Raw genomic sequence first — 25,090 nt, 5'->3', positions numbered from 1 at the left:
GCTGGAGGGTGACTGGGTCTGCTGAAGGCCACGGCTGCAGTGTCAGCACCTCCCGTGGGCTCCAGCAGACCTCAGGAGGCAGGGAGACAACGCTGCTCCAAAAGAAACAGGCCTCAGGCCTGGCTTTTACCTTCTGTCCCACCCCAGCTGCTCCCTTGAGCACAGGAGGGCTTCCCCCAGCATCTGCAGCTGCTCCAGGACCTCTCCCTGCATCTCCATGGCCATGTGGTGGATGTGGTGGTTAAAGCTGTTGTACATCATCGCGTTCTGGAACATGAGCATGAGGTCACGCTGGAACTGGACCATGGACTGAATGTGTCCCTTTGAGAGTCTTCTCTTTATGCTGGTTAAATCCATGGGCCTACAAAAGATAGACAGGAGGAGAACTAAATTGCAACCCACAGCCAGGCATTCTTCAGGCTCTGCATGAACGTGCTTATTCTCGTTTCAGCATGGCCCTGAAAGCACAGCTATTTTCAATCAATTTTATTGCTTAGGACAAAAAGGAGGAGTGAGAAATGTTTTTCTTTTAAGTCAGGCAAGTAAGTTTAGCCAATGCGACACCTTCTAGCCAATCAACTTGGCAGGTCATTAGCAGTCACCTCCAAAAAAAATTTGATGTGGAGCTCCTGAGAAGGCAAGCAGAGCGATTCCTGTAATTAGTCTTCATGAAGTCAGTCTAGGTCTTAGTGGAGAAAGAGAAGTTACAAAAATAGGTATCTATTAAAACCCCTAAAAATCGAATGGTGCCACTAGCAAAAATAGCAGTGCTGATAAGGGGAACATGATGGAGAATAAATATTACTTCCCTTATTTTGACAGAATGAGAAAATGAATGGTTGCAGAGACGACAACTGTGACCAGAATAGAATATGATTCAGCTCTGAAAAATGCCCTTAATCTCTCTGGGAAATATTCGTATGACCCACTTCTCCGCTGAGAGTAAAACATCTGGGGAGTGAGCAGCGGATGAGGAGAGGGTATTGTCTGAGGCACACGCTTCCAGCACGGGGAGAAGAGGCTGCTGAGCTGCAGAAGCTGAATCCCCTGCTCAGGCAGGGCTTACAGCTGCTGGGACTGTTCCTGGAGTAAGCTGGCCATGCAATGCCAGCAAAGGGCAGGCACAATTCCTACCAGCACCGTGTGAGCTTCCAGGTTCTCATCACCTGGAAGGGAGTTTTAATAAAAGAAATCAGCGGGAGATGCTGGTGCTGGAAAAGGAGGAATGAAACCTTCCCAGTGGCCCTTTGGAAACCAGAAAAGATAGAAAAAAACAGGGAGAAATCAACTAGTGAGACTCCCTCCACAAACTCACCTCTTCACCACATCCCTGTATCCTGGGGCTTGTTTCTCTGACACTGCTTTCAGGAATGGGCCACTGTATCTACAAGGACAAGCACAAAGAAAGACCTCTATCCGCCCCTCTGCCAAAGACAACATCACAAGAGGGACCAGTGCTTCCCTCTCCCCGCTGGCCATGAGGGCCACAGCCCATTAGCAACAGCCAGTACTCGCTGGCTGGCACGCCTCGGGATGGGAGGAGGCTGAGCCCCTCGCCAAAGCTGGCTGTGCCAGCTGTGTAGGAAGCAACATTTGGGCTCTGCCACATTAAGCAGAGGAAATAAATATGCAATGTTCTCTCCAGCTTTGCAGCACACAGCTGTTCTCGCTGCGAGGACAGCCAGAAGCAAAGCCACGGAGAGAAGCCAGCCTGTGGTGGCTGTTGTGGAGGGGAGGGCAAGGCCTGGTGACACAAGAGCTGGAAGTCAGGGCGACACGTTCAGGAGCCGTGTCAATCCCACCCTTTGCCCCCACATACCTGTGACTGGCTATCATCTTCCAGATGGACAATAGAGTTCTTTTGAAGAGCAAATGCTGCAGGGGGTTATCCCAGCTGAGCTGCACCCTGTGGAGGGAATGTATCAGCAGATCATCACACTCCAGGCAAAGTAGGAGGTGGGAATTCTGCTTGCACCCACCACATCCAGGTGGATGAAGTGCAGAGATCCTTTGCTGTAGCTATGCAAAGCCTCTCAGGGTAAGACGGTGGAAGTGTTCTGCATCTGAATGCACAACTAAACATCCAGAATGCAGGAAAATGCCTGGCAATAAGCAGAAACAAGATGCGAGCCAAGCAGCTCTAAAGGGCAAGATCAAGTTGAATAGAAAACCTCAAACTACTCTGAAATTCAAAACTTTACTGGGGTGGTTTTTATTCAGTTTCTCATGCCAAGAAACTATGGTTTTCCTTCAAAAGGTAGCCCAGGTGATCACACGTGTGGCAGAGCCAGCATATGGCTGACACATCTGTACCTGCCTAAGAGGGGCTAGTAATGCCTCTCTTAGGAGCTGGACGGGACATTACCTGACAAAGCATGATGCCCAGCTCACACAAGGCCTAGCTGCCTTAAGGAAACATGTATTTTCCATTTAATCTCTTATTTAATCTCTAGTCTTCTCACTTCAGTTTAGGATCAATGCCCCAAAATGCTGGCAGACCCACAAAGCACAAGTTTCCTCCTTCCCTCCTGTTCTCCTTGGCTACCTCACCTTCCTGGAAGTGACCTGTGCCATACACTTGTGCCTGCAAGAGAGCAGAGCGAAAACAAACTACTTACAGCTGCGTGTTGCCAGGGCTTCTGGAGTCCAGCGTGGGGTCTGCAGAGGTGCTATCACTATCATCTTGATCCTGGGGCTGATCACTTATCTCCTGTGGGTGCAGCTCACCTAAAGCTAGTTCCTCAGGTGTCTCTCCAGTCTTGTTCTAAAGAACACAGAGGAAAAGGAAGATACATCTAAAACATCAGCTCATCCCCTGAATCCTTTATCTACAAGTGAGCCTGCTGCACACCCCCTTACTGCAGGCAGCCTCAGCTGGGAGGTAGCTTGCTTCCTGTTATTCTAGAGGATGATGTTTGACCTTATTCAGACCTTCACTGTGCTGCCCAGCACTCCAGTAACAGCTGGGTCGGATCTCTTGGGTCACAGCCACCTCTGGCTAACACAAACACTATGGAGCTGATGGGTGCTCAGTGTTGTCTGTCTGCTTTTCTGGGAAGAGTCACGGATGTGAGAGGGCAATCAGGAGCTGAGGTAAGACTGCCTCAGGCTTGTTGAAGCTGAAGACACAGATAACAGGATCCCCTAGAGTGCAACAAGGTTGTTTCCTCACAAACTCCTACATGAATATGACAGAGAACAGACTCAGCCAGGAAGGAGAGTGTTGCTGTTGTTGTAGTGATTTGCCAATAAAATGTAGAGAGTGACAGGTGCAGAGAGAGAGGCTCTTTGGAGTCCAGAAGTGGGATTATGTGCAGAGGCACCTGAGAATTCTGAAGCATGGAGCTGATTCCTCGGGAGGGAAGTGGACACTGTGCTGTGTTTGGCTTTGACCACTGGCAGGACCACAAGGGAACTGCTGGGAATAACACCGTCCTGGCTGAACAGGTGAAATGAGAGAACCCTGAAAGATATTTCTGTCTCCAGTGTCTAAATTTGCAAGGGAACAAATGTGAGTGTGGAAAAATGGCACTCTTCTTCCACTGCTATGTTACCTCTCCCAGAAACACCTTGCAGGCTGGTGGGAGCTAACAGTCCCCCTAGACACAGGACTGATGCAAACCCAGGCTAGACAATGCCTGCTTCCAAGACATGACGGTCTCCAGGGGCAGATGGTTATTGCTATCATAGCCACGTGGGGCTGAAACCAGCCAAGCTGTGTGCTGCATAACACAGCAATTAGAACAAGGCAAGAATTCCAGTCTTGCCTTAAACCTGAGAGCAGACTGCCAGCTCTCATGAGTCACCTTTACACTGCCAAGGAGCAACTCCTCCAACTCAAATCTGAGGGTTTGATCTATAACAAGCTTCCTGTTCATAAAGATAACATACCCATACATAAAAAACATCCTTCCCCTCATACATTTCTTTTGCATTCTCTTTCCTGCTGTCTCTTCCTCTATGTCCCTGCCTCTCCTCGTAACCTGGGGCTTCCCCATCTCTTCTAGAGCTGATTTTCTTCACTCTCTCGTCTCTCATCCAGGACCAGAGGCTCTCTTAGGATCACCTCTTCCCTACCTCTCTTCCTGCGAAGTGTTCTTTCTCATCTTCTGCCAGGATGTGTAGTTGACTTTCCTCTGTTCCTGAGACTGTTGTTCCTGTGGTCTTTTCCTGGCACCTCACACCTTCCCCATTACCCTGCTTCCCAGAGCCACAGTAATCCCTCCAAGTCTGTGATGAGTTTCTGCTGCTAATACAGAGAGGTTCCATCATCTGGGCTATCTGCAACACAGAGATTTACTGCTTCAAAATGTGAAGGCAAAAGGAAGAAGAAATAAGCAGCACAGATGCTATTTTTGCTTTCACTCACGAATGCCTTTCCATTTTTAGGAATCCTTGCAAAGTCTTCTGATGAAGCCCTGTGTTATTATTACAGTGTCAGTTTACTGACATCTCTGTGCTTTAAGGTGAGCTGTGTTTTTGCAAAGCAGCTGCCTGGTTGCGGTGCCAGTTTTAAATGGGAGGAAGGGCTATGTTTGGGACAGGGAGCAAGTGAACTCAGGGGATCTGCTCCTCCCTGAGGCTGTTTCTGTGTGTAGAGGCCCTGAAAACCTTCATCTTTTAGGAGGGCCTGAACTACACTACCCACTTTCCTGTCCAAACAACCCTACCTCTGAGAAGAACTGGAGAAGACTGTCATCTTCACATGGACTCTCTGCCTTTTGGTAGTCTTCAGTATCATCCTCCCAGAGAGGCTCACTGAACTCCAGCTCATGGTCTCCCTCTTGGCTGCTCTCCTCCAGCTCTTCAGTATTCCTCCAGCTCCCCACATCCAGATCCAAGCTTGAATCCCAGCTGAGAAGAGACTGGAAGTCACTGTTCTTCTCTGACTCGCTGGGAGACTCTGTCTCAGACTCCCACCACCCCCAGGCATGGCCCACCTGCAAGCAAACATAGAGAGAGACAGCAATTTCTTTGTACCCTCATCCAGAACTGCAAAGCCCAGGTAATTTCCTGACATACTCAGAGAGGCAGAGCAGGGGAAGGACTCTGTGAGGAGAGCAGCCTACACCTGAGCCCACCCCTCACAGCTCTGCAACACAAACTGCCATTTCAGAGCAACTGAATTTCAGGTTTTCTGCTGCTTTTGCTGTGCTCTCCCCCTGTCCAGGGATTGGTGGGTTACTGTGCTCGGAGGATGCTAAGCTGATTAGGAGCATGTGGCTTTGCTGGATGCTACATGTTTAAGGTGCTGAAGGCATCCATCAGCAAGCTCAAACCAAGCCATGCCAGGCTCCTGAGCTGCTGACAGTTGTGAACTAGTGAGTCCAAGGACAACTCACTGAAATTCCCTTTGCTGCCCCTTGAGAACTGTTTATACAGACACTTCATTTTGAAAGTGACAGATATGATTTAGCTGGATGGTGATACCTTGTATACCCGAACCAGAAGAATTATAACCATGCACAGCCACACACTCGACAGGGCAGAGTTCTACAAATTTCAGAAAATATAAGTTAGCGTTCTCTTAAGAAGGAAAAAACCATTCATTTAATCTCTGTTCACGAGTCTACTACTGTGTGAGGCCACTATGATTTCTCTAAGTCAGAGGAATTGCAGAGTCACTGTAACAACAGTAAAGGTTGTTAGAAAAATCTCCATCTCACCATTGAACTCAGCTGCCTGGATGCTGTACCTATGGAGAATTCTATGCATTAATTAGCAGTGTCTGTAGAGTTTTCAGTTAATTATGTACAACCTAATTTTTCCAGAGTTTTGAACAAGCACATTTCTCACTGATTTCCTTTTGCATTCTCAGGACTGCTAGCACAGCTACAAATACAGCTTACGGTGCATAACTTGGAGAAATAACGAATCCGTTGGGTTTGGGAAAAGAAAACACTTTCGCTTACTTTATGAACTTGCAAGCAGAGCTAGGATCTGAAAGGTTGTACTTCTGAAACCTCTGTCAAAGCTAACTTCAGGGAAAGCAGATAAAATTTGATGAGGTAAGAGATAACATTACCTTCTCTCAGCTTCCAGCTGAAGGAGTTGGGCAAACTGTGATTTCATTGGAAGAGTAACCCCGTGCCTGGAGCGCTTTGCTGCGCCATGGGCAGAGCTGGCTGCACACACAGAACCAGCCACCGCAGCTCAGCTGCAGAACAGAAAAGCCTTAGCCTAGGGTAATCCAATCACTTCTGATCATCCTGCTGCACGCCCGTGGACAGGGATAAGCATTTTAAAATCAGGAAGCCCAGGGAACTTGGGCATAAGCATCAATTAAGAAGATCTTTGGCCTTATGTTCCATTTTGCTAAATCTTGGAAAACTCAGGATGACAGAAAGTGGAACAGCAGTGTTAGTGCAAGACAAGCGGGATGAGTGAAATAATTACAGACTGCTTAGTTCCATATCAATTCTGTACAAAAAATAAGGGACAGAAAGATACAGACTTCAACTATTAATTAAGAACTGCCTGACAGTTCTTAATTATGTCGGCTATGTAAGTCACCAGCAAGGAATCATTATCAAATTGGAAAGTTTTAGTTCACTTTGCAGAGATCAGACACCTCTGCGCAACCCTCGATGATATGAGAAAAAGCTGTTAGAAAGAAAAAAGACGGCCTTTAAAAGGAACTTACATGTCAAAACAAGAAAAATGATAAAAGACGGAACTCTAGTAAATGAAATGTAGAATCCACAAAAAAGTAGGAAAAAAAAAAGGAAAAAAATGAAGAACAATTTGCTAAAGACATAAAAGCAAATAACAACAACAAACCTCATCAAAAACATCAGAAGCAGAGAGCTGCCAGATGATCAGGGGGGATGACGCATGATCAGTGCCAAACATCTCAGCGGAAAATAGGGCCAGTTGGAAAAACCAAATTAATCATCATTATTAGCAGTTGCCACAGAGGAGATCACACGAGACTTTTCTCTTGGGATTGGCCTGAAAGACTGTTTCTAATTAAAATGTCAACAGGGGAGGTTTTAGAACAATTTGAAGGAGACCTTAAAACCAGTTGGGATTCACTCGTGAGTCCTAAAGAAGCTTAAGTATAATGTGACCAAACCTATGTTGTGTAACCTGTCATTTAAGTTACCCACAGCACAAGAAAAACAGAAAGATGCAATTGTTCCGTCTATCTGTGAAGGGTGGATGTTGGGAGATGCAGCACAGTAAGCCTGAGCTCTGCACTAGACAGATCAGAACAAAGTGTTAGGAAGAACAGAATTAGTAGTCAGAGCATGAGGTGATGAATTGGGAAAAAGGCAATGGGGCTCTGTGGAGGAAAATAATCTCTCAGATTTTTAAACGTCTTAAACATCGTTAAAGGCTATTAAAATGTCATGGGACAAGAGAAAAGGCTCGTTGAGGGAAAAATACCTAGTTAAGAGAAGAAATCAAAGGTAGAATGAACAGCAATGCAAAAGCAAGTTACTAGCAGGCATGACAGAAGTCCTCCCACATGATTCAACCTCTTTTTCAACATGGACACAGTCGGGGCAGAGGTGTCAGAGAGGAGACCAAACCATTCTTCTCAGTGACCGACAGCGAAAGGAGAGGAGGCAGTGATGACTAAGGAAATGCACCAAAGGAAATTCAGCCTGGACACAAATATTTACTCCATGAGGGTGGGCAAGCACTGAAACAAGTTGTCAGAGGGGTGAGGGAATTTCCATCCTTGATTTTCAACACTTGACGAGACAAGGTTCCAAGGAATCCAATCTACCTTTGAAGCTGGCCCTGCTTTGAGCAGCAGGTTGGACTAGATAAATGCTCAGAGGTCCCTTCCAACTTAAATTATTCCATAAAATACCAGAAACTGAAAGAAACCTGTAACCTTGTGCTGTGGACTTAACAACCTGTCATCTCTGGAAACTGAGGCCATAAAAATTCAAATTAGACATTTGTTCCCAATTTCAGTAGTGAAGCAGAATTAACCAGCAAGCAAACGAAAGGATTCTACATTTCTCGCATCAAATGTAGAGTGACTGTCAGTGGAAATATACTCAAGCCAAACATGAGACTCAACACAGCAGGCCCAACCAATTTCAACACAAAACTTGTGAAAATCAAGGTAAAGTAAGAATCCCTCTGATCTTAATTGCTATGACTCAGTTTCCTGCAACTTGTGTCTCAAAGAGCTGCACCCTGTACATGCTGCATAAAGATGTGGACTACTCCCAGCTGCTGCAAGCATCAAGAAGGATAATGCTCTTCTGTTTTCTTTTTTCTCTGGAAGGTCATAGGGGCAGAAAATATGCAAGTTCCATCTCACGGGTCATATGAACCGAAAATAAGGTGACCTAAAAATTGTCACCTAAGGGAACTTAAACCTCAGTTAAGCACCCATGTTGCTGAGGAAAAGAACCGCCATTTCCAGTACAGAGAAACAGTTCACAAGCTCAGATGTAAAACCAGGTACTGGCACCACGCCTACAGCTGCTGGAATCACAGATTTTCACACTGACTAGTGTACCCTTTATGAATCTCTGGAGAAAGAATGTAAGAAACATTTCAATTTATCAGTCTCTTAAAGAAAGCTCCAACAAGACTGCAGTATTTAACTTCTCATGGTTAGATCTCCTGTTTCATCACAACAGTGCCATATTCTCACACACTCAAGCAGGGAATCTTCCCCTCCGTCCAAGCACTATGCAACACTCCCACCATTAATGGATTGGCACGAATGTCAAAGCTCTGCCATGCTTGTGTGCTATATGGATAACGGGAAGAGGGTTGTATTTGCAGATATTCAAGATGGGTAACGCAGGCTTGTACAAAAGCAGGGTTGCTCCCTGCAGAGAGCTGCGATGCTCAGTACACTGCACACCGTACACTGGATTTGTTCCCAGATTTTAATATACATACACATTTACACATCACTAGTAAAAATCTGTACACTTCACATTACAGTACATACGAGCCACCAGTTGCTAGCTAACACCAGAACACTGATGAAGCCCAAGACGACTGCCCTAAAACAGGCAGGGGGGCTAGTCTTCCCCTCCAGGGAAGTTTCTTTGGGTTACACATTCCGACGAGACACTGCTTTCCAGAGGGGCAAGCGAAGGAGGTGGATCAGGTCCCAGAAATGGACCTGCAGCTTTTCTTCTTCCTCCAAGAGCTGTTAACTGCATCGTGCTTGCACTCCAGCTTGGGGATGCCAGGTGCTGGGATTTTTCTGTCTTCCTGCAGCATCATTTCTTCATCTTCATGTCTGCCTCGATGGCACAGCGACGCCCTCTGGTGCCGCCGTCCTAGTCACAAGGCAAACAAAGGGAGTGAGTTATGCAACCCTGAACACAAAACGCTTCCTCCAGCACTCGGGGAGGTAAGGGATTGTGCATCTGGTAACAACTTTTCATGCCTTCCAATAAGGAAAAAGGAAAGCTGTCCCTAAGAAGGCCTGGGGAGGCCTGCCTGCAGACCTACCTAAAATTCACTCTGGGCACAGCACAGGTGCTGGGATTTGCAGCATCTCTGTGCGCTGCTGGCAGCCAGGGCAAAGAGAGGCAACAAGGCTCTTGCCCAGACAGATGCTTGTGGAGCCTGTATGGTGCAGGCTTTCTCCTAAGCGTCAGATTCTAGCTAGATGGGAAGAGGAAACTGCTGACTAACCTACCTTATCAGCTGCTGATCCCTATGGGAAGTGCTCCTCCAGTTGAGTGACCCTGGCACTAGCTCCCTAGTTTCTCCGCACAGCTCCTTTCCATGAGTAGAAGGCGAGCTGAGAGCTTCCTTTGATCCGCTGCCCTCTCCCTCTGGCTGACATGCTGACTCTCCAGGAGTACTCCTCTGTCTTTAGATATATGCGAGAGAAAAAAACAACTCTCCATCTTCCTCCCCTCTCTCCTCCCCGTAACTCAGAGACTTGGGGTTTCCCAGAGGGAATATTTTTCCAAATACTTCCACAGGCAGAGAGCAAGGTATTTCTGCAGAGTATCTTATTTCCTTTCTGGACCATGAATGATAAAGGAGTACACAGCTGACTCTTCACTTTCCCAAGACCCTTTGTACTGTCTCGAACATGTGGAAGGGGCAGCTGTATAAACATGAGAGATATAAGAACTACAGTACTGCACCACTTTATCTGTCTTCCCACTTACATGGAAAGAAAGCAGGAGAGAAGTTGTGAAAAAAAGCAAAGGCAGATGACAAAACGAGAACACTTGGAACCAGAACAAAAGGCTGAAGCCCCTCCCACTCACCCACGCTGAGAATAAAGGACTGAGATGTTTCTTCTCTAACAATCATAGTTGTACAGCCCGTAAGTTAAACGCACACCGCTGCAATGCTAAGGATGCTGTGACAGTGCAGTGATCACCCAGACAAGGAGCAGAGCACTCTGCCAGCAGTACTGCAGTACCTGCTGGAGCCTTTCAATACTTACAAAGAGAGAGAGAAGGAAGGCAGGAGAGCCCATTGGGACACTGTCCTGTTAAAAGGCCAAACAGAAGGACTTATCAGATATCAGATACAGAGATGCACACACCACACAGAAGCACTGCGCCCACACACGAGCATAGAGAAACATGTGCCCCACTCCCCGTCCCGCATGGCATCAGTCTTATGCAGCAGAACATCAAAATGGACAAAAGAGGGATACTGCGAGAGTCAGAATGCTAGAAAAGGGATATTCCCTCCTCAGCCATGGCAAGGTGTGGTCTACTGAACAATTTCTGCACTGTGCAGTTGCCACTAGAACTAAGCAGGCAGTCCTTGCTGCCGCAATGTTGTGTGCAGCAGCTGAGAGCACCTGAGGTCACTTAATCAAGTTTGGATGTGTCTTAACAGAAGACAAAAACCAAACAAAACTACATTGCTATTAGTCCAGATCAGTGCAGAAGTCGTAAGTTCTCCAGTGTGTTTTATAGAGCAAACCAGACTGGAGTGATTCCCTGGTTCCAAAAATCTGACTAGGAAGTGAAGAACACAGCAGAGCCTAGTCTTCCAGTTGTCTACACCTTCATCTTCCTGCCACATCATGCCTCTTCCAATACTCTGTTCATTTCCCTACAGTTTTCATCCCCTGTTTTTAAGAACAGGGAATAGAACTATTGGGATTACAGAAAACACTCATGAGACCTGCCTCTGGGATGACATACACATCCAGAGATGAAATCTAACCCATAGACACATTTAAAGAAAAACTTCACATGAAGCTCTTGGACCTATTGCAATCTCAAAGAACATTCTGCCTCTCTTTGGTATGGGAACTTCATGCAGTACCTTCTTCAAAACATACCAAGTGCCCTTCACAGGGCAGGGTGCAGCCCTCCACAGGGTGCAGCATTCTCACCTTCTCCGAAGCATCTTGCTTGCGAGTGGAATCTCGCCCACGCAGGCTCTTTGCACTGATCCCTGACTCTGATGTTTGCATGATCAGTTGCGTGGCCAGAAATTGCTGCAAGGAAACCACGCTCTGTTAAGATTCGCAGGCAAAACAAGCTCAGTTAGTGCGTGTCAGTCAACTATCACAAACCACAGGCTGGGAATGATTGGGTCAGAGACAGTTTCAGTTCCTCGTCCGCTGCTCAGAATAAGTTACCCCATTTACCTCAGAAGCCACAAGTCTCCTGAGGAACTACAAAACCCCAGTTCAAACTCTCTTAGCCATGCCAGCTGGGACATCTTACTTCACAAAAAATTTTAAATGGCATATATTGACAGGACACAGTTTCATGTACACTTTATACTGGCATACACTGGCACAGCCACCGAAAGAAGCAATCGCGTCCCCTGTCATTCAAGGTTCTTGTTGCTTGTTTCTGTTCCTGAACCACACCCTGGTTCTTGCTGGCCTAAGCATTTCCTTGAAGGAAACTAGATTTGAAATTGGTCTGGGCTGAACCTAAAAAACACTTTGCTGCATTAGTTTTAACTTATCCACAATCTAGTTCACCACTCGAGCTAGCACAAGAGAGATGCAGGGGAAGATGGGACCACTTAATTCAAAGACACTGTGAGTGAAACTGTGGTCTTACATCCGTCCCATACCTAAGGACCAAGGCAGATGCTCTGTCCTGCACTGCCCTCGGCTCAGTACCTTACCTGGATCTGCTCCAGGACATCTCGCTGCATCTCCACAGCCATGTGGTACACATCGTGGTCAGAGCTGTTGTACATAACTGCATTCTGAAACATCAGCATAATATCACGCTGGAACTCAGCTGTGGTTCGTATCAGCCCATTCTCAATGTTCTTTTTGATGGTAGATAAATCCATTGGCCTATGAAAGAAATGCAGTCAAAAAAGCAACAGAAATATTTATCTCTTTTCCCATGCTTTTGCGAACAGCCCCAGGTCCATCAAATGTCTAGTTAGGCCATGTATTCAATTTAATCAATAGGTTCTCCCCTACACAGGCTGTGTTCCTGAGTACCAATGCCTCAGGTCAGAAGACACAGCCTGTCCAGCAGTCACCATGAATGGTAAAAACAGCATGACCGATGCCTCAGGAAAGGCATTTGCCTTCTCCAGGCATCACTGAAGAAGACACCAAGGAGTTGAGCTGCAGCCACTGAACTGCTTAGGAGAGATTTCGGGGGCTAGGAGGGGATTCTAGTGAAGAACCCACTACTTGAGACAGTAAAAAATGCTGATTAAAGAAGATAGGCTTTTGGAATTTCAAGGACTAAATTGTGCCCTTGGATAGAAACTGGGAGAAGCAAATCAATCACACATCACCCTACTTATAAAAATGTTCTATGTAAGTCACTGTACTTTTATTCAAAGACAGGGCTGTGTGAAGACATGTATTTGTTACGAAAAATGACCCTTTTCTTGGAGAAACCTGTTTCAGACTGAATCACACCAGAAGAAAATAATTTTCCAAGTCTTGCAGTCTGCATGGCAGCCAAAAACTACATCGTTCTTGTCAGAAATCCCTACACAAATACACAGTCCTAATGAGAGAAGACTGCTGAGACTCACCTCTGCACAATACTGTGGTAGCCTGGTGCTATATCGTCAGTTACAGGCTGTAGGAAGACATTGGCATATCTGCAGAGAGAAGGAATCCACTTAGGGCCAGTTCTTCCTGGTAAATATTTATTTCATGCTCTCATATTTATTTGTCTGCTACCAGTAACAATATGATTCATCATTTCCCAGTACCAAGGCAGATGAGTCTCTGAGATTGGAGAGTGGAAACTTGTCTAGGATTAGTCACTTCTTTCTGCCATTTTTCAAGACATCAAACTCACCTGTGATTAGCTGCTGCTCTCCAAACTAGCATGATGGCTTTCTTCCAGATCTTCTGGGCCTGTATTGCTTCCTGGTCCTCACTGCACACTGAGCTGGGAAGAAAAGAACAGAACTTCCTTCAGGAGTCTGCATACTGCCTCAGAGAAGAAACCTTATGGTTCATTTGACGTGTCTATGCTAATCCATGCCAAAGACAGAAAGAAAAAAATGGAACCTGGTACTATGCTGCTGTCTGCACACTCATGCTTGTAAGCAATTCCCCCTTTGGACTAACTCAGTCAGCAAAACAGAAACAAGAATCCTACACTCACTCCACAAAATAGCCTGGGATTTGCACCTGGGTGCCTGAGAGCTTCACTGATACTCACAACTGGGAGGAGGCTGGGCTGCTGGGGATGGAGTCGGCGAGCGTGTGGGACTGTAAAGGTGCGTTATGGACACTGAAGCCATCATCGCTCTCGCTCACAGGGGGTTCGTTATCCATCTCCGATAGATATCCCTCACCCTGATCTTCTTCTTTGGGTTCCTCTAAACTGGCAGCCTCACTGGCACCATCCTCATCATCCTCTTCACCCTGCCCGTCCTGAAACACAGAGTCTGTGAGTCTGTACAGCTGGCCACAGCAGCAACTCAGAGCCTCCAAAGCAATTACGGTTCAGCAAGCCAAGTTATTTTCTTGCTACGGCTGTTGACAACTGTACAGGCACTTTCATAAAATCCTTGTCACTCTACCTTGCCCTGCCTCCCCCTGCAGAAAGAGAAACACACGTACACACAGCTTTATAATGCCTGAACCAACCTCCCCTTTAGCTCCAACTTCAGACCACCCAATTCTCTTCTCAGCGCAGAAAACTGAATGCAAGCTTTGCTTTTCAGCATATGTGAGCCAGGAAGCAGCAGCAGCAGCGAGATGTTACTAATAAACCCAAGATGACTACAACCAATCCAGAATTACCTTCATCTGACTCCTAAACAGGGCTTGGGCCTCCTCCTTCATTGACTCTGTGAAAGAAAGAAAGAAAAGCAGAAAGGTTGATTCTCCAAAGCAGTCTTCCCTACAAAAGATCCTGCACCAATGCCTACTGTCCTGCAATAGTTACCGCTGTTCCTACACGTATCTTTTCTCCCTCCTCCCCAAAAAACCTGAACCAGATCACTGACATCTAACCAGCTAATAATGTTGCATGTAAAAGATTTCCTAGCTGAATTAAGTTACCTGACAGCTCAAATTTGTGCTGAACATCAGCCTGTGAGGAGTCTTCACTCACATTTGGGACTTGTGGAGGGGATGAATCATCATCAGGTGGGGTCTGGAGGGAAGAGAAATGCACAAATCTAGATGTTTGTGTCAGCTTACTTTAGTGAAGGTGTGGGCACATCTCACTCAGCTTAACCTAACTCAAGGCAATGAAGTTCACTGAGCACCTTCCCAACAGCAATTCTGCACATGGGCGGGGGGAGATACATCAAGGTACTGCCTAAAGCAGAGAGCTTCTCTGCAGATCGAACAGATCAGCAGCATGACTCCCACAAAAACAGTCAAGTCACATTCATTGAAGGGTCACCTTGAACCCAGCAGTCATCCTTCCTCTAAGCTTCTTTCCTACCTGCCACAACTGCTCCTTTCTTTCCCCACACCAGTTCCAGACAGCCTCTCTGCTCACATACCTCTGTCTTCACCGTATTGTGCACTGCATCTTCTCCCTTGGCTGATTCTATCTCAATTTCAGAAGTCTCAACTGCTGCTACAGATGCTCTTTGATCCTCTTCTACCTCTTGACTTCTGAGCTCCGGCGTTTCTGTCACTCTTGCAGTTGTTGTTATCGTTTCCTCAGGGCCCAGCTGATTCTGCTCCTGCTCTGGAGGTTCTGTCTTTATTTCTGATCCCAGCTCTGCAATGCCAATTAGCTCTCGAATTCCCTTTGCCTCTGGCTCCTCACACTCCAGTCTCTCCTGCTTCACAGTCACAGACACTTGGGGTATCTGGGCCTGTTTCTCATGCTCCTGACGAATTGAGTGTTCCCACGGGCCAGGCAGGGTCTGAGGGTCATCAGTATCTTCACAGAAAGAAGACAGAGCAGCTTCAACAACTGCTGCATCCAGGACTTCAGGGTGGTCGTCTACCTTTATTGCCAAAACAAACACACAGCAGTGCAGGTTGAAGTCAGAAAAAGGGATTTAAAAAAAAAAGTCCATGTTGTTTGGTAATGAGACACCTATGGAAAACCTGGTGTACTGGGTTTACAAAGCTGCCTTTTGCAGGCAGACCTGTATAACTCCCCATAGAGTCTCCTGTGGAGCTTCAGTCTCAGGAATACAGTCTCCTGTGGAGCTTCAGTCTCAGGAATACAGCACTCCTGGAAAGTATGCTGCAAGCAGCACTCATCTGTCTGCCAGAGACGTGACCCAAACCCTACCCAACATGAGGAAGAAAAGAGATTTCTTTCTGCACTCTGCCAGGCTAAATGTGGCAGTCTAGCAGCAATGGTGTCGTAGGGTCATTTCCTATCGATCTGAACAACAGTGGTGACAATGTGCCCTGTGGAATAGTTATTTCTTACTTGTTTAAACTATATATATTGGTGAACAGTAATCACTTGAGATTAACCTAACTAGATGCAGAGCAAAAGGACTGGCACTCTGCTTTGTTCATTTACCTTGTCCTCAATGATGGCTATAATATTTCCAACAGTATCAAAATCCAGTTCTTCCCCCGTATAGGACACTGCAATATCCATTTTCTCAGCCAAATCCAGGTCTTCTTTCCCATCCATGCAGTGATCTTTGGAAGACCCTGCAGCGCTGCCAGCCCCAGAACCCAGGCACTCTTTCTTGATGGAATCAATGATCATGGATATTTCACTGCTGTCCATGGACACTGTCACGGTATGGGAATCAGACACTGCCTCCATGGAAACACAGGCTTCTGGCTGGCTCACTGCACAAGGATGAGAGTGACAATCAGACACCAATCTGGAGAAGTCACGCCCACATCAACAAATACTGCAGTGGGTAAGACCAAGCACCAACTGCAAGTATCCCAGGTCCACCCATGACAGCATGGCTTGGAAAAATAAAAGACAAATACGGGTTTGCTGTCCCACAGTAGAGACAAAGTGAGATTCCAGCCCTTGAACCACAATCCAGCAACACATCATTAGCACCCCCACCCCCACCCCCACCCAGCAAATTCTGTTTAAAACCATCTGTTTACTCGAGAACCCAGCCATAACCGTCCTTTCAGCAAGGATGGTGAGTCTGAGGTGACAAAAAGCCAGCCGAGGGCTCGCTGGGTGCTGATTCCAAGGGAAGATCTGCTTTCCAGCAGTGCATGACCTACGAGTGCGTAGTTCAGGAACGCACCTGTGGCTACGCTTTCTGGAGCTGCAGCTGGTGGCACAACGGATGGTGCTGACAGCGTGGGCATCATGACAATGGTTGCCTGGGGCACAGGCTCTACTGGGGGTGGCAGGAGCTTAGCTGGAGGTTCGCTGGCAACAGCGGAGAAGGAAGCAAGAGGTGAGGTGAACTGTGCAGGACCAGCTTCTAAAAGCCGGGAAAGCGTAGGAGCACCTAACAGAGAGTAGAAGGGAAAAGCACATGAGCAAGAAGCAGCCACCACTGAAGTCCACAAAGCCACCACTGGACTCTTCATTCTCTGGTGGCTTCTTCTGGGAAAAGACACTGAGAAGTACCTATAAAAAGTCCCAAAAGCTACACGGAGAACCTGCACTAAAAATGCATGACTCCTTTGTGTGTGCAGTCTGAGACAGAATCATGCAGACTACGGGACACTGTGTTCAACGTAAGGGCTGGACAGGCAAAGCCACACATGCAGAGAGATGCCCTTCCAAAGGCTCATCCCAATACAATTATGGGAAATCTGAAAAAACAGTGCTGAGGGAGCCACACAAGGTAAGCCAAGACAAACAGTCATCACAGGAGCTGGAAGGGAGCAGAGGGGATCTCTTTGCAGAGCTTTCCTGAAGAATTCCTCTTGTGCCAAAGGTTGCCACACACCTTTGTGTAACTTCCAGTCTGAATTTACTGAACTGTCTGGACCAAATTAACAGGACTTAATGAACAGACATGGATAAGGAAATTGAGATTATTCATATCAAATTATATATGAATGAATGGCATAAAGCCTCAGTTGCAGATGTGACTAAACCACTGGTTAGCATGAGCTGAAAAGAAACTTCACCTTCGGCAGGTTGTTTCAACAAAGCCCAGTGCAAAGACTGTTGCACTGTCCCTCTCACCCCCCTCTGTGGAATTTACTCCGGAGCTCACAGTCCCCTGTCTAAAGCTCAACAGAACTCTAAACTAAAGCAGAGGTAAGGACACATGAGCTCTCCAGATTCACAGGGAGCTGCAGTTTGACACATCGGGAATCAGATACCAGACCAATTTTCTCCCAACTCCCCATCAACTGACCTTTCCTTTCTACACTGAAATGCCTGGTGTTAAAACCAGAAAACTCTTAATGCATGGACCAGGATCGAATCAAGTCTAATTATTTCAATAATTTTAGATCAAGGCACTCTTTCTTCTGTAAGTATTAGATTATTCTTAAAATAAGTAGGGGTGAGAGGGACTGGGGTACAGAAATAGAAATATAACTCATAAATAAGCCAGGCTAGATGTCCCTCATCTCTCTCCAAAGAGAATTCACAGAATACTCTGAAAGGACATCTAGAGGGAGAACCGTACGGGGAGAGTCCCAAGTTACCTGAAGCAGCAGGAGATGCAGGGACAGCACCAGGTGCCGACTGCATTTCCCCACTGTGCAGCACTGGAAGGACGCTTCCTACCTCCAGCAGGACTCCTGAGCTGTTGATGTGACCAGAAGCCACTGCCATTTCATTTTCACCAACCTGCCAAAGAGGACAAAACTGAAGTTCCTGGAGAAACCATCATATCAGTGATTCTCTGCCAGATATGCACCTCCATGAGTATGTCCATCATTTGCTGTCTTAGCATTTCTTCTGCACTTTTTGTCCAGTCTAGTCCCTGCCTGAGGTGCCTTATACAAGTGCACAATGTAACAGTCTGAAACTAGTTGTTGTTCTTCAGCTACGGAACAGCTGCAGTGCCACCTTCCTTTGAAGTTAGGCCAAATACATCATCTGCTCTTCCTTAGCTCCTCCATTCAAAGACCTCACAATCCTTTAAACATACCAGTCTCTCTACCCCTGAGATGGCATCGAATTATCCCTTATTTTGAGTTGAGGGAAACCGAAGCACCAAGATGGAAAGTAACTCTATCAAGGTCACACAGTAAACCTACGATGGACCTTGAAGCAGATATAAAACAATCCTGTTGACAAAAAGAAAACCCAATCTTTCACAGCCATTACTTCTCCTTGCTCCACCCTGTGTTAATTTGCACGCTGCAAACACAGAACCCATGGAAAATTTGCCAGAACTAACAAATAGAAAAGACCCCAAATCTGACTATTGAAAAAAATAAAGTCAACAGCAATACACCTATTCCATCACACAAGCACTAAGGGAATCTGTGCCATGGGCAGGCTGATGGCTGCTGTTTTCAGACTGGGCTCTGAACAGTGTCAGCACTGGTCTGCCTTCCTAAGACTTCCAGAGTCACTAACACCAGAAGGGTCAAAGTGGCTTGTCATCACAGTGATTTTAGTAACTGTCTACAACTCCAAGACTGCAGCAATTCAATATTGGTCATAAACCCCATTAAAGGACTCCCTACTCCTATGCTAACACCCATTACAAACACTGAAACTCAACTTCCTGCCAAGATGTAGAGGAATTATGAGCCCAAAGTAGGTATCACCAAGAACACCTCCACGGAGACCAATCAGGATGATGCTCACTAACACACCCCCTCCCACAGGAAAAACCATTTCCTCTAGCAAAACCTGCAACTCCAACTCCTTACAACTGAAGGGAGACAGCCAGTCCTCCGTGCTGAATGATTCCTGTGGTCCTGAACCCACAGTACTGCTGGGAAAGGGTCCCACCTCTGTGGCTCACAGGGGTAATTATTTCTCTCAGATATCACTTCTGTTGGGACTCTCACAAAAACTCTGTTTTTAAAAAGCTTTTGCAGCTCCCCCTTTTTCAGTGGGAGAGTCTGGAGCAAATTGTTTGTGTGCTTTGCATATATGAGCAGAGAGCTCCATACCAGCCTGGGGCTTGTGGGCAGGAGACTGCCCTTCTTCAGCAGCTCTGAGAGCAGAGGGGAAGGAGGCGGAGTTGCTTTTTGTCCTAGCATCTTTTTCTGGGGTGAATCATCAGTGACTGGGGTCATGGGGGCATCCAGGGGAGCAGAGCCTGGAGGGGTGTCAGGGATTCCAATGAAGGAGGCAACTGGGGTGCTGGGCAATGTCCCTGGAGTGACCTGAGAAAGAGAAAAACCACACTGTTCAAAGCCACACTCCACCACACGGACTAGCCCCACTTGCTCCTTCCCCCAAGAGCATTGATCCAGCACACCACAGACACCTACTCCATTCACTCGCTACACCTACTCCAGGCATATGCTCTCACCCTTTCCCTGCCCTGGAGTGCCACTTCCCAGGCACACACAGACAACTCCCTGGCCAACCCACTGACGCCCCTACATAGCCTTTGATCCAGGCACCTGATCATCACAGACATGGAAGAGGACACGTATCTCCAGCAGCACTATACATCAACCACACTAAAGCACTACCACAGCGACAAGTCTGTAAAACAAGGCCAGGGCTTCTCCCAAGCTCCTGTTCCACGATGGATGAAGAGCCCCATGTCCCAAGCTGGTCTTTCCCTCTTACTATGGGAAGCATCCTTACCCCTGGACTGGCCTCGTCCACAGCGGGCTGAGACAGATCTCCCAGGGCATATTCTCCCCCGGGGGAGGTAGAGCCTGCAGGGGAGCGAACCATCACACCCGTTAATCGTCGTGGCGGATTCTTAATGGCCTGACGAGCTGGAAGAGAACAGAAAAAAAAAGTGAGATTCCGTAACTCCATCTTGGACAGCCCCTGAGAGTTACCTCTGACTTTATCCCAAGGAACCCCAAGAAAACAACTTATATTGTAGAAATTTCTTGCACCACACTAGGCTCAGCTCACAAATAATACTAGCACTGGGTAACACCCTTTAATTTCAGATTGCCGTCGCAGTTGGGAATTTACCACTTCCCAGCACTGGTAGGTTAGTTCACTGAACTGCCTCAGGAATTATAAATTAATTAAACATTCAGAGCAAACCTCTCTTCCTTTTATCTTCAGACAATAGAAAAGCTATAGGGAAAACTAAAGGGGTGAAAACCCTGTCATTCTAACAGAGAGCTCCTTGCTAATCCTGCTTCCTCTTAAGACATACCTTTTCTACAGAATTCATTCCCTTCTCAGAAGTCTCTGCATTTTGCCCTGTTACAAATTCACTGCTGGAAAGAGACTATCATCTTTCTTTCAACTAAGGTCAATGAATTCTTCCTGAACAGGTCTTAACAAACCTAAATATTTCCCTATGTTCCTATGAACTCTCTCTGAGGAGGAGTAAGGAAGCTCATTTCCAGCTTACCCTGATAAGCAGCATCTGTAGCCTTCCTCTTGACTTCCGCCTCCTCCTCCTCCATTTTTTTCTTTCTGTATAAAGAACCAAAACCTACTGTCACACAGTGTCCCAGTTCCCCCAGTTCCTCCTGCATCTTGCTGACCCCCACCCCATTATCTCCAGACAACAGCGACCTGCCTCTGCGGACTCAGGCTCAAATCCTCCGAGGAGGGAAGCAGAGTCAGAAGTCAGTCAGAGAACAACACACTTGGCAAGAAATCCCACTTCCAGCTGATTATCAAAAGGGAGGAAGCAAGCACGATGTTGCAAGCCATCACCGAGTTCTTCACTGAGATACTCCAAAAGATGTTCCACACAAGCTGATGCCCCCCAATCTAAACTAAGTCCACCCTCTGAGGCGAAAGCATCTGCCCAGCTGCCCTGTTCTTCTCTCTCGCAGTGTACATGGAACAAGAGGTGTCTGACACAGTGTCAGGCAACTACAATCTCAGAAGCAAGCATAAGATGGAAATAATAACCCACATCATAATCTCATTGCACAGCTCCTCCAGTCTGTTATCCATGTGTCCAGCCTGGATCAGCTCTGCATCCTTCTTGAGTTGCCTGTAATCAGAAAATCTTCTTACTTACTTATCACTGAACAATATGCCCTAAGCAGCATTTTCACCCCAAGCACCATCCCACTTAAGCCACTTCTTTGAGGACTCTCAGGTGCACCCCAGCTTAGTGCCTCTGCCACGTACCTGTATTTCTCCTGTGTTTCTTTAATCATTTTCTTCAACTCCTCAACTCGTTCTGCAGTCAGTTTCCGCACAATAACATCTTCCACAGTTTCCACAACTTCTCCTTTCTCACCACGTTTTCTTCTATAGAAAAGAGAAAAACAATAGTTCAGACTTAAAACACAAAAAACCCCGGTTCTCCTTTCATAAATGGCTTCTGTTGTCGTCCCTGAGACAAACATGCACAAAAAAATTAAATCAACCTCCTCTTCCTATTTCTCTTATATAACATCGGACAGCACAATGTTCAAATAATGTCTTCTGAAAAGTTCATCTAATTCTTAATTGCATCCAGTGTTAAAGACTTCAGGAATAGATCAAAGATGCAAGCCCATGGCAAATTCTCAACCTGAAAAGAACCAATCACTCAACTTCAGAGAAGATTCTTATTACCCATGAACAAACACCTATTTTTTTTCCTCAAAAACTCCATTAAGTCTTTTGTCCTTGCAGCTCTAGTGCTTAAGATCATTCATCACTATCACAAATACTAATTTTAAACATCCTGCCTTTAATTTAATTTGATGTGAAGTCTCAAACCAAAATGCGTGGATTTAGGACTGAGAAATATCTGAGACCACAAAGCTGTTGTGATAGCATTAATAAGACAATTATAAAAAAAACCACTACAAAACAGAGACACATACAAAACATTTCCCCTTCTCACTCTTGCTATCTTTTCTACCTCTATTCTGAATGGTAATTTTAAGTGGAAAGCTTCTGATCAGTAAGATCAATATGTAGTGTTTTATTCCAGCCAAATAAATGTTTCATTTTGCTGCATTAAGCCCCCATATGCACACTGCAACTCTTACAAATAGAGCTCTGGCAAAGGGGCCCCAATGGCCATGCCATCTATTGCAATGACAGTAGGGGTGCATGGAAGACACTAACAAGTACGCAGTGACCAGTTTTAGAACCATGTAATACTGAAATACTTTGGTCTTAGGGAACAAAAGGAGACAAGACAAGGAGATATGGGAAGCATGTTCAAAAACTATCTTGGGCTTGCCAATTTCCCCCACCTGCCATACCCTGATCCCACTGTCCAGCCACACCAGCTACAACAACCAAATTCCCTCATTCCTGTACACTCCTTCCGGGAGGAGCACTATCAAGTCCTTTGCTGTAAGAATCAACAAGTCCACCCAAAATTGCTGCAGACTGCACTTGCTTCAGACTTTGTACTCACTTAGGGGTCTCCGTGGTCTCCAAGAGCTCCGAATACTGAGATGCACAGTGCTAAAAAGAAACAAAGAAAGTCAGAGGATGCTGAAGAGTCACCATCAGCCGATGCCTATCAACAAAGCCTACCGGGCACTTGTTCCCACTTCAGCAGTCTAATGCTTTATGAACATATCCAACAGTCTTCTCCAGAGTTTCTCCTGCAGCTATAATATAGTGTAGCTCAAAACAAGGAAGTGTACCCACTCTTTTACTCTAGCACTGCCCAGACTGATCTTCAAAACAAAGCTAAAGAACAGATGCTTCCAGCTAACAATTTAGAAATAAAGGCAAGCACGATTAGGAAAATTGTAGCTGTAACGTTTCCATCTCTGAACACGAACCAAAATATTTCAATGGAGAAGACAAAATAACATCATATCAAGGCCAGTTTCATAGGTTAACAGAAACAGTACGCAAGATAAAAAACCCAGCTTCTCCTCCCTTGATTCTCAATCGCTTTCTGTCCCTTATACAAAAAATCCCAGGTGCTGCCAAACAGCAGGACACACCAAAATACATGGGCATCTAGAAATCCCTGGGGCAAACAATTCCACAGCTTAATTACATGCCTGGTGAAGAACAATCTCTTTTGGCTTGCTTTGAACCCGTCTCCTGTTAGTCTTACTTAATAGCCTCTAAGTCTTGTACTGGACAAAGCACTGAACAATTAATCATTATTCATCCTCAACACACCACTTCTGATTGTGCAGACAACTGTTGTACTCCCGTTACTCATCCCTTTTTTATGTTAAGGGTTGTACCTTACTTAGCCACCCCTTACAAGGAAGCTGTTTCATGTCTTTGATCACCCTTGTGTTTTTCTCAACTTTATCCAACTGTACTGTAAGCTCTAAGTTAATTTCAGAAACAAGAAAATTATTTAATCTAATTTAAAGAAAATTATTTTTTAAAAACTATAGTTTTGCTATCTTTTTAAAAAAAACAAGAAATACATTCTCTTAGGCAGCTTAGTCTTACATACCCCATGCAGAACTCATTTTTTTTCCAAGATCCAAGTGTCAGTATCTTACCTTTTGGGAAAACCAGTCAGGTGGGCGTCCTGGCTCTGCAAAAGGTTTGATAGCTCTGCTGACTGAGACCCTACAGGAGAGAAACAGCGTCACTGTCAACTTCCTTTCTTCCCCAACCAATAGGCAGAGAGAAGGCTTGTCTTCACATTCAGCACTGAATAGCACCCATAAACACAGAATCACAGAATCTTCTAGGTTGGAAGGGACCTTAAATCATCTTGTCCAACCATCAACCTAACTGACAAAAATAGACACCCACACAACAAACAAGGAGCATCATCACTAAACCATACCTCCCAGCACTACATCAACCCGTCTTCTGAACACCTCCAGGGATGGTGCCTCAACCACCTCCCTGGGCAGCCCATTCCAATGGCTGATAACCCTTTCAGTGAAAAAATTTTTCCTAATATCCAGCCTGAAAACACAATGAACAGAATTGTTGTGTTTGGGAATTGATATGAGTACAGCCCTTGGACTCAAAAATATTTGCCTGCTCCTAATACACAAGAGCTTCACTTTTTTTCATTTGAAAAGCAAATTTCTAGCTTGTGACAACACCATTACGTTTCCACAAAAACTACTCTGGTGAGGGAGAAAAGGCAACAAGACAGAGCTACAGGTACAGAAGCAATACACAGGAGTCTTGTTATCAAACAGCCTCCTTAATTACAATTCATCTTTCCCAATTTACGTTGGAATAATGCTACTCTTTGTTCTGATTAACACACTTCTGTCTTCACACAGTAGTTATGGAAGAAGCAAAAAGCCTGTCAAGGTACAGCTCTAGCACTTCCATCTTTGGTAGAAAAACTTTGTTTTGTACAGAAAGCTCACAGAAAGCAGGCGTGTTTATGACTTAGCTGTTGCCCAACGGACCGGCCCAGTGAAAAGGCACACATCGGTACAGCACAGCGCCCCGGGAGCGAGCCCGGTGCCTGTCTGCACACACCGAAGGCAGCTCAGCGCTACCGACGGACAGGCCCCTCAACCGCGCCCCATTCCCTTACCAGTTCTGGTCCCCGCTCCGCATGACGGAGGAGGCCAGGCAGAGCTTCTCGCGGATGGACCAGGGCTCGGTGGGGCCGGCGCTCAGCAGCTTGTGCTCTGCCGGGAGAGGGGGAAGGAGTGCAGGGACCCGCCGCCACGGGAGCCCCGGGGACGCCGTCAACGGGAACCCCGGCACCGAGGGGAACCCCGCCCACCACCGAGGGGAACCCCGCCCCGCATAGCCCCGCCCCTCCCCGCGCGCGGCCCCACAACCGTAGCCCCACCCTTCCCCAGGTCCGTTGGCCC

At 46.3% G+C, this 25,090-nt stretch overlaps 2 protein-coding genes across 11 annotated transcripts in view; both read right to left on the bottom strand.

Annotated features, from left to right (window-relative positions):
• Positions 1 to 126: 126 nt before the first annotated feature.
• LOC106891294 (bromodomain-containing protein 8-like) lies at positions 127 to 6,852 on the bottom strand. The gene is made up of 6 exons (XM_014947745.1): positions 6,781 to 6,852; positions 4,671 to 4,940; positions 2,619 to 2,764; positions 1,820 to 1,906; positions 1,316 to 1,384; positions 127 to 361 (listed from the first exon to the last, which is right to left on the bottom strand). The coding sequence occupies exons 1-6, from the start codon at positions 6,850 to 6,852 to the stop codon at positions 127 to 129; spliced, it is 879 nt and encodes a 292-aa protein (XP_014803231.1).
• A 1,994-nt stretch (positions 6,853 to 8,846) lies between these two features.
• Positions 8,847 to 25,090, bottom strand: part of BRD8 (bromodomain containing 8) — a 16,375-nt gene continuing 131 nt past the window's right edge. Inside the window, exons 2-23 of one of the 10 annotated variants that reach the window (XR_001412708.1) lie at positions 24,805 to 24,901; positions 23,795 to 23,864; positions 22,729 to 22,778; positions 21,498 to 21,620; positions 21,277 to 21,357; positions 20,761 to 20,825; positions 20,025 to 20,161; positions 19,376 to 19,591; positions 17,948 to 18,092; positions 16,579 to 16,788; positions 15,873 to 16,153; positions 14,884 to 15,339; positions 14,432 to 14,525; positions 14,171 to 14,217; positions 13,584 to 13,798; positions 13,215 to 13,307; positions 12,943 to 13,011; positions 12,061 to 12,238; positions 11,309 to 11,413; positions 10,400 to 10,444; positions 9,632 to 10,051; positions 9,125 to 9,266 (exon numbers count right to left, since the gene is read on the bottom strand). Coding sequence is in view for 9 of the 10 variants with exons in the window: in XM_014948155.1 (XP_014803641.1) it covers positions 9,695 to 10,051; positions 10,400 to 10,444; positions 11,309 to 11,413; positions 12,061 to 12,238; positions 12,943 to 13,011; positions 13,215 to 13,307; positions 13,584 to 13,798; positions 14,171 to 14,217; positions 14,432 to 14,525; positions 14,884 to 15,339; positions 15,873 to 16,153; positions 16,579 to 16,788; positions 17,948 to 18,092; positions 19,376 to 19,591; positions 20,025 to 20,161; positions 20,761 to 20,825; positions 21,277 to 21,357; positions 21,498 to 21,620; positions 22,729 to 22,778; positions 23,795 to 23,864; positions 24,805 to 24,901 (3,134 nt within the window). In the remaining variant the exon portion in view is untranslated. Of the gene's footprint in view, positions 10,445 to 11,308; positions 11,414 to 12,060; positions 12,239 to 12,942; positions 13,012 to 13,214; positions 13,308 to 13,583; positions 13,799 to 14,170; positions 14,218 to 14,431; positions 14,526 to 14,883; positions 15,340 to 15,872; positions 16,154 to 16,578; positions 16,789 to 17,947; positions 18,093 to 19,375; positions 19,592 to 20,024; positions 20,162 to 20,760; positions 20,826 to 21,276; positions 21,358 to 21,497; positions 21,621 to 22,728; positions 22,779 to 23,794; positions 23,865 to 24,804; positions 24,902 to 25,090 lie in introns of all 10 variants that reach the window. The other 9 variants (XM_014948161.1, XM_014948155.1, XM_014948159.1 and 6 more) reach the window with 9 other exon arrangements.

The sequence above is a fragment of the Calidris pugnax genome, unplaced genomic scaffold (assembly GCF_001431845.1).
Source record: "Calidris pugnax isolate Ruff unplaced genomic scaffold, ASM143184v1 scaffold27, whole genome shotgun sequence".
NCBI classification, from domain to species: Eukaryota; Metazoa; Chordata; class Aves; order Charadriiformes; family Scolopacidae; genus Calidris; species Calidris pugnax.
The sequence above is the reverse complement of the archived record's forward strand: the minus strand, read 5'-3'. Positions and strand labels throughout refer to the sequence as shown.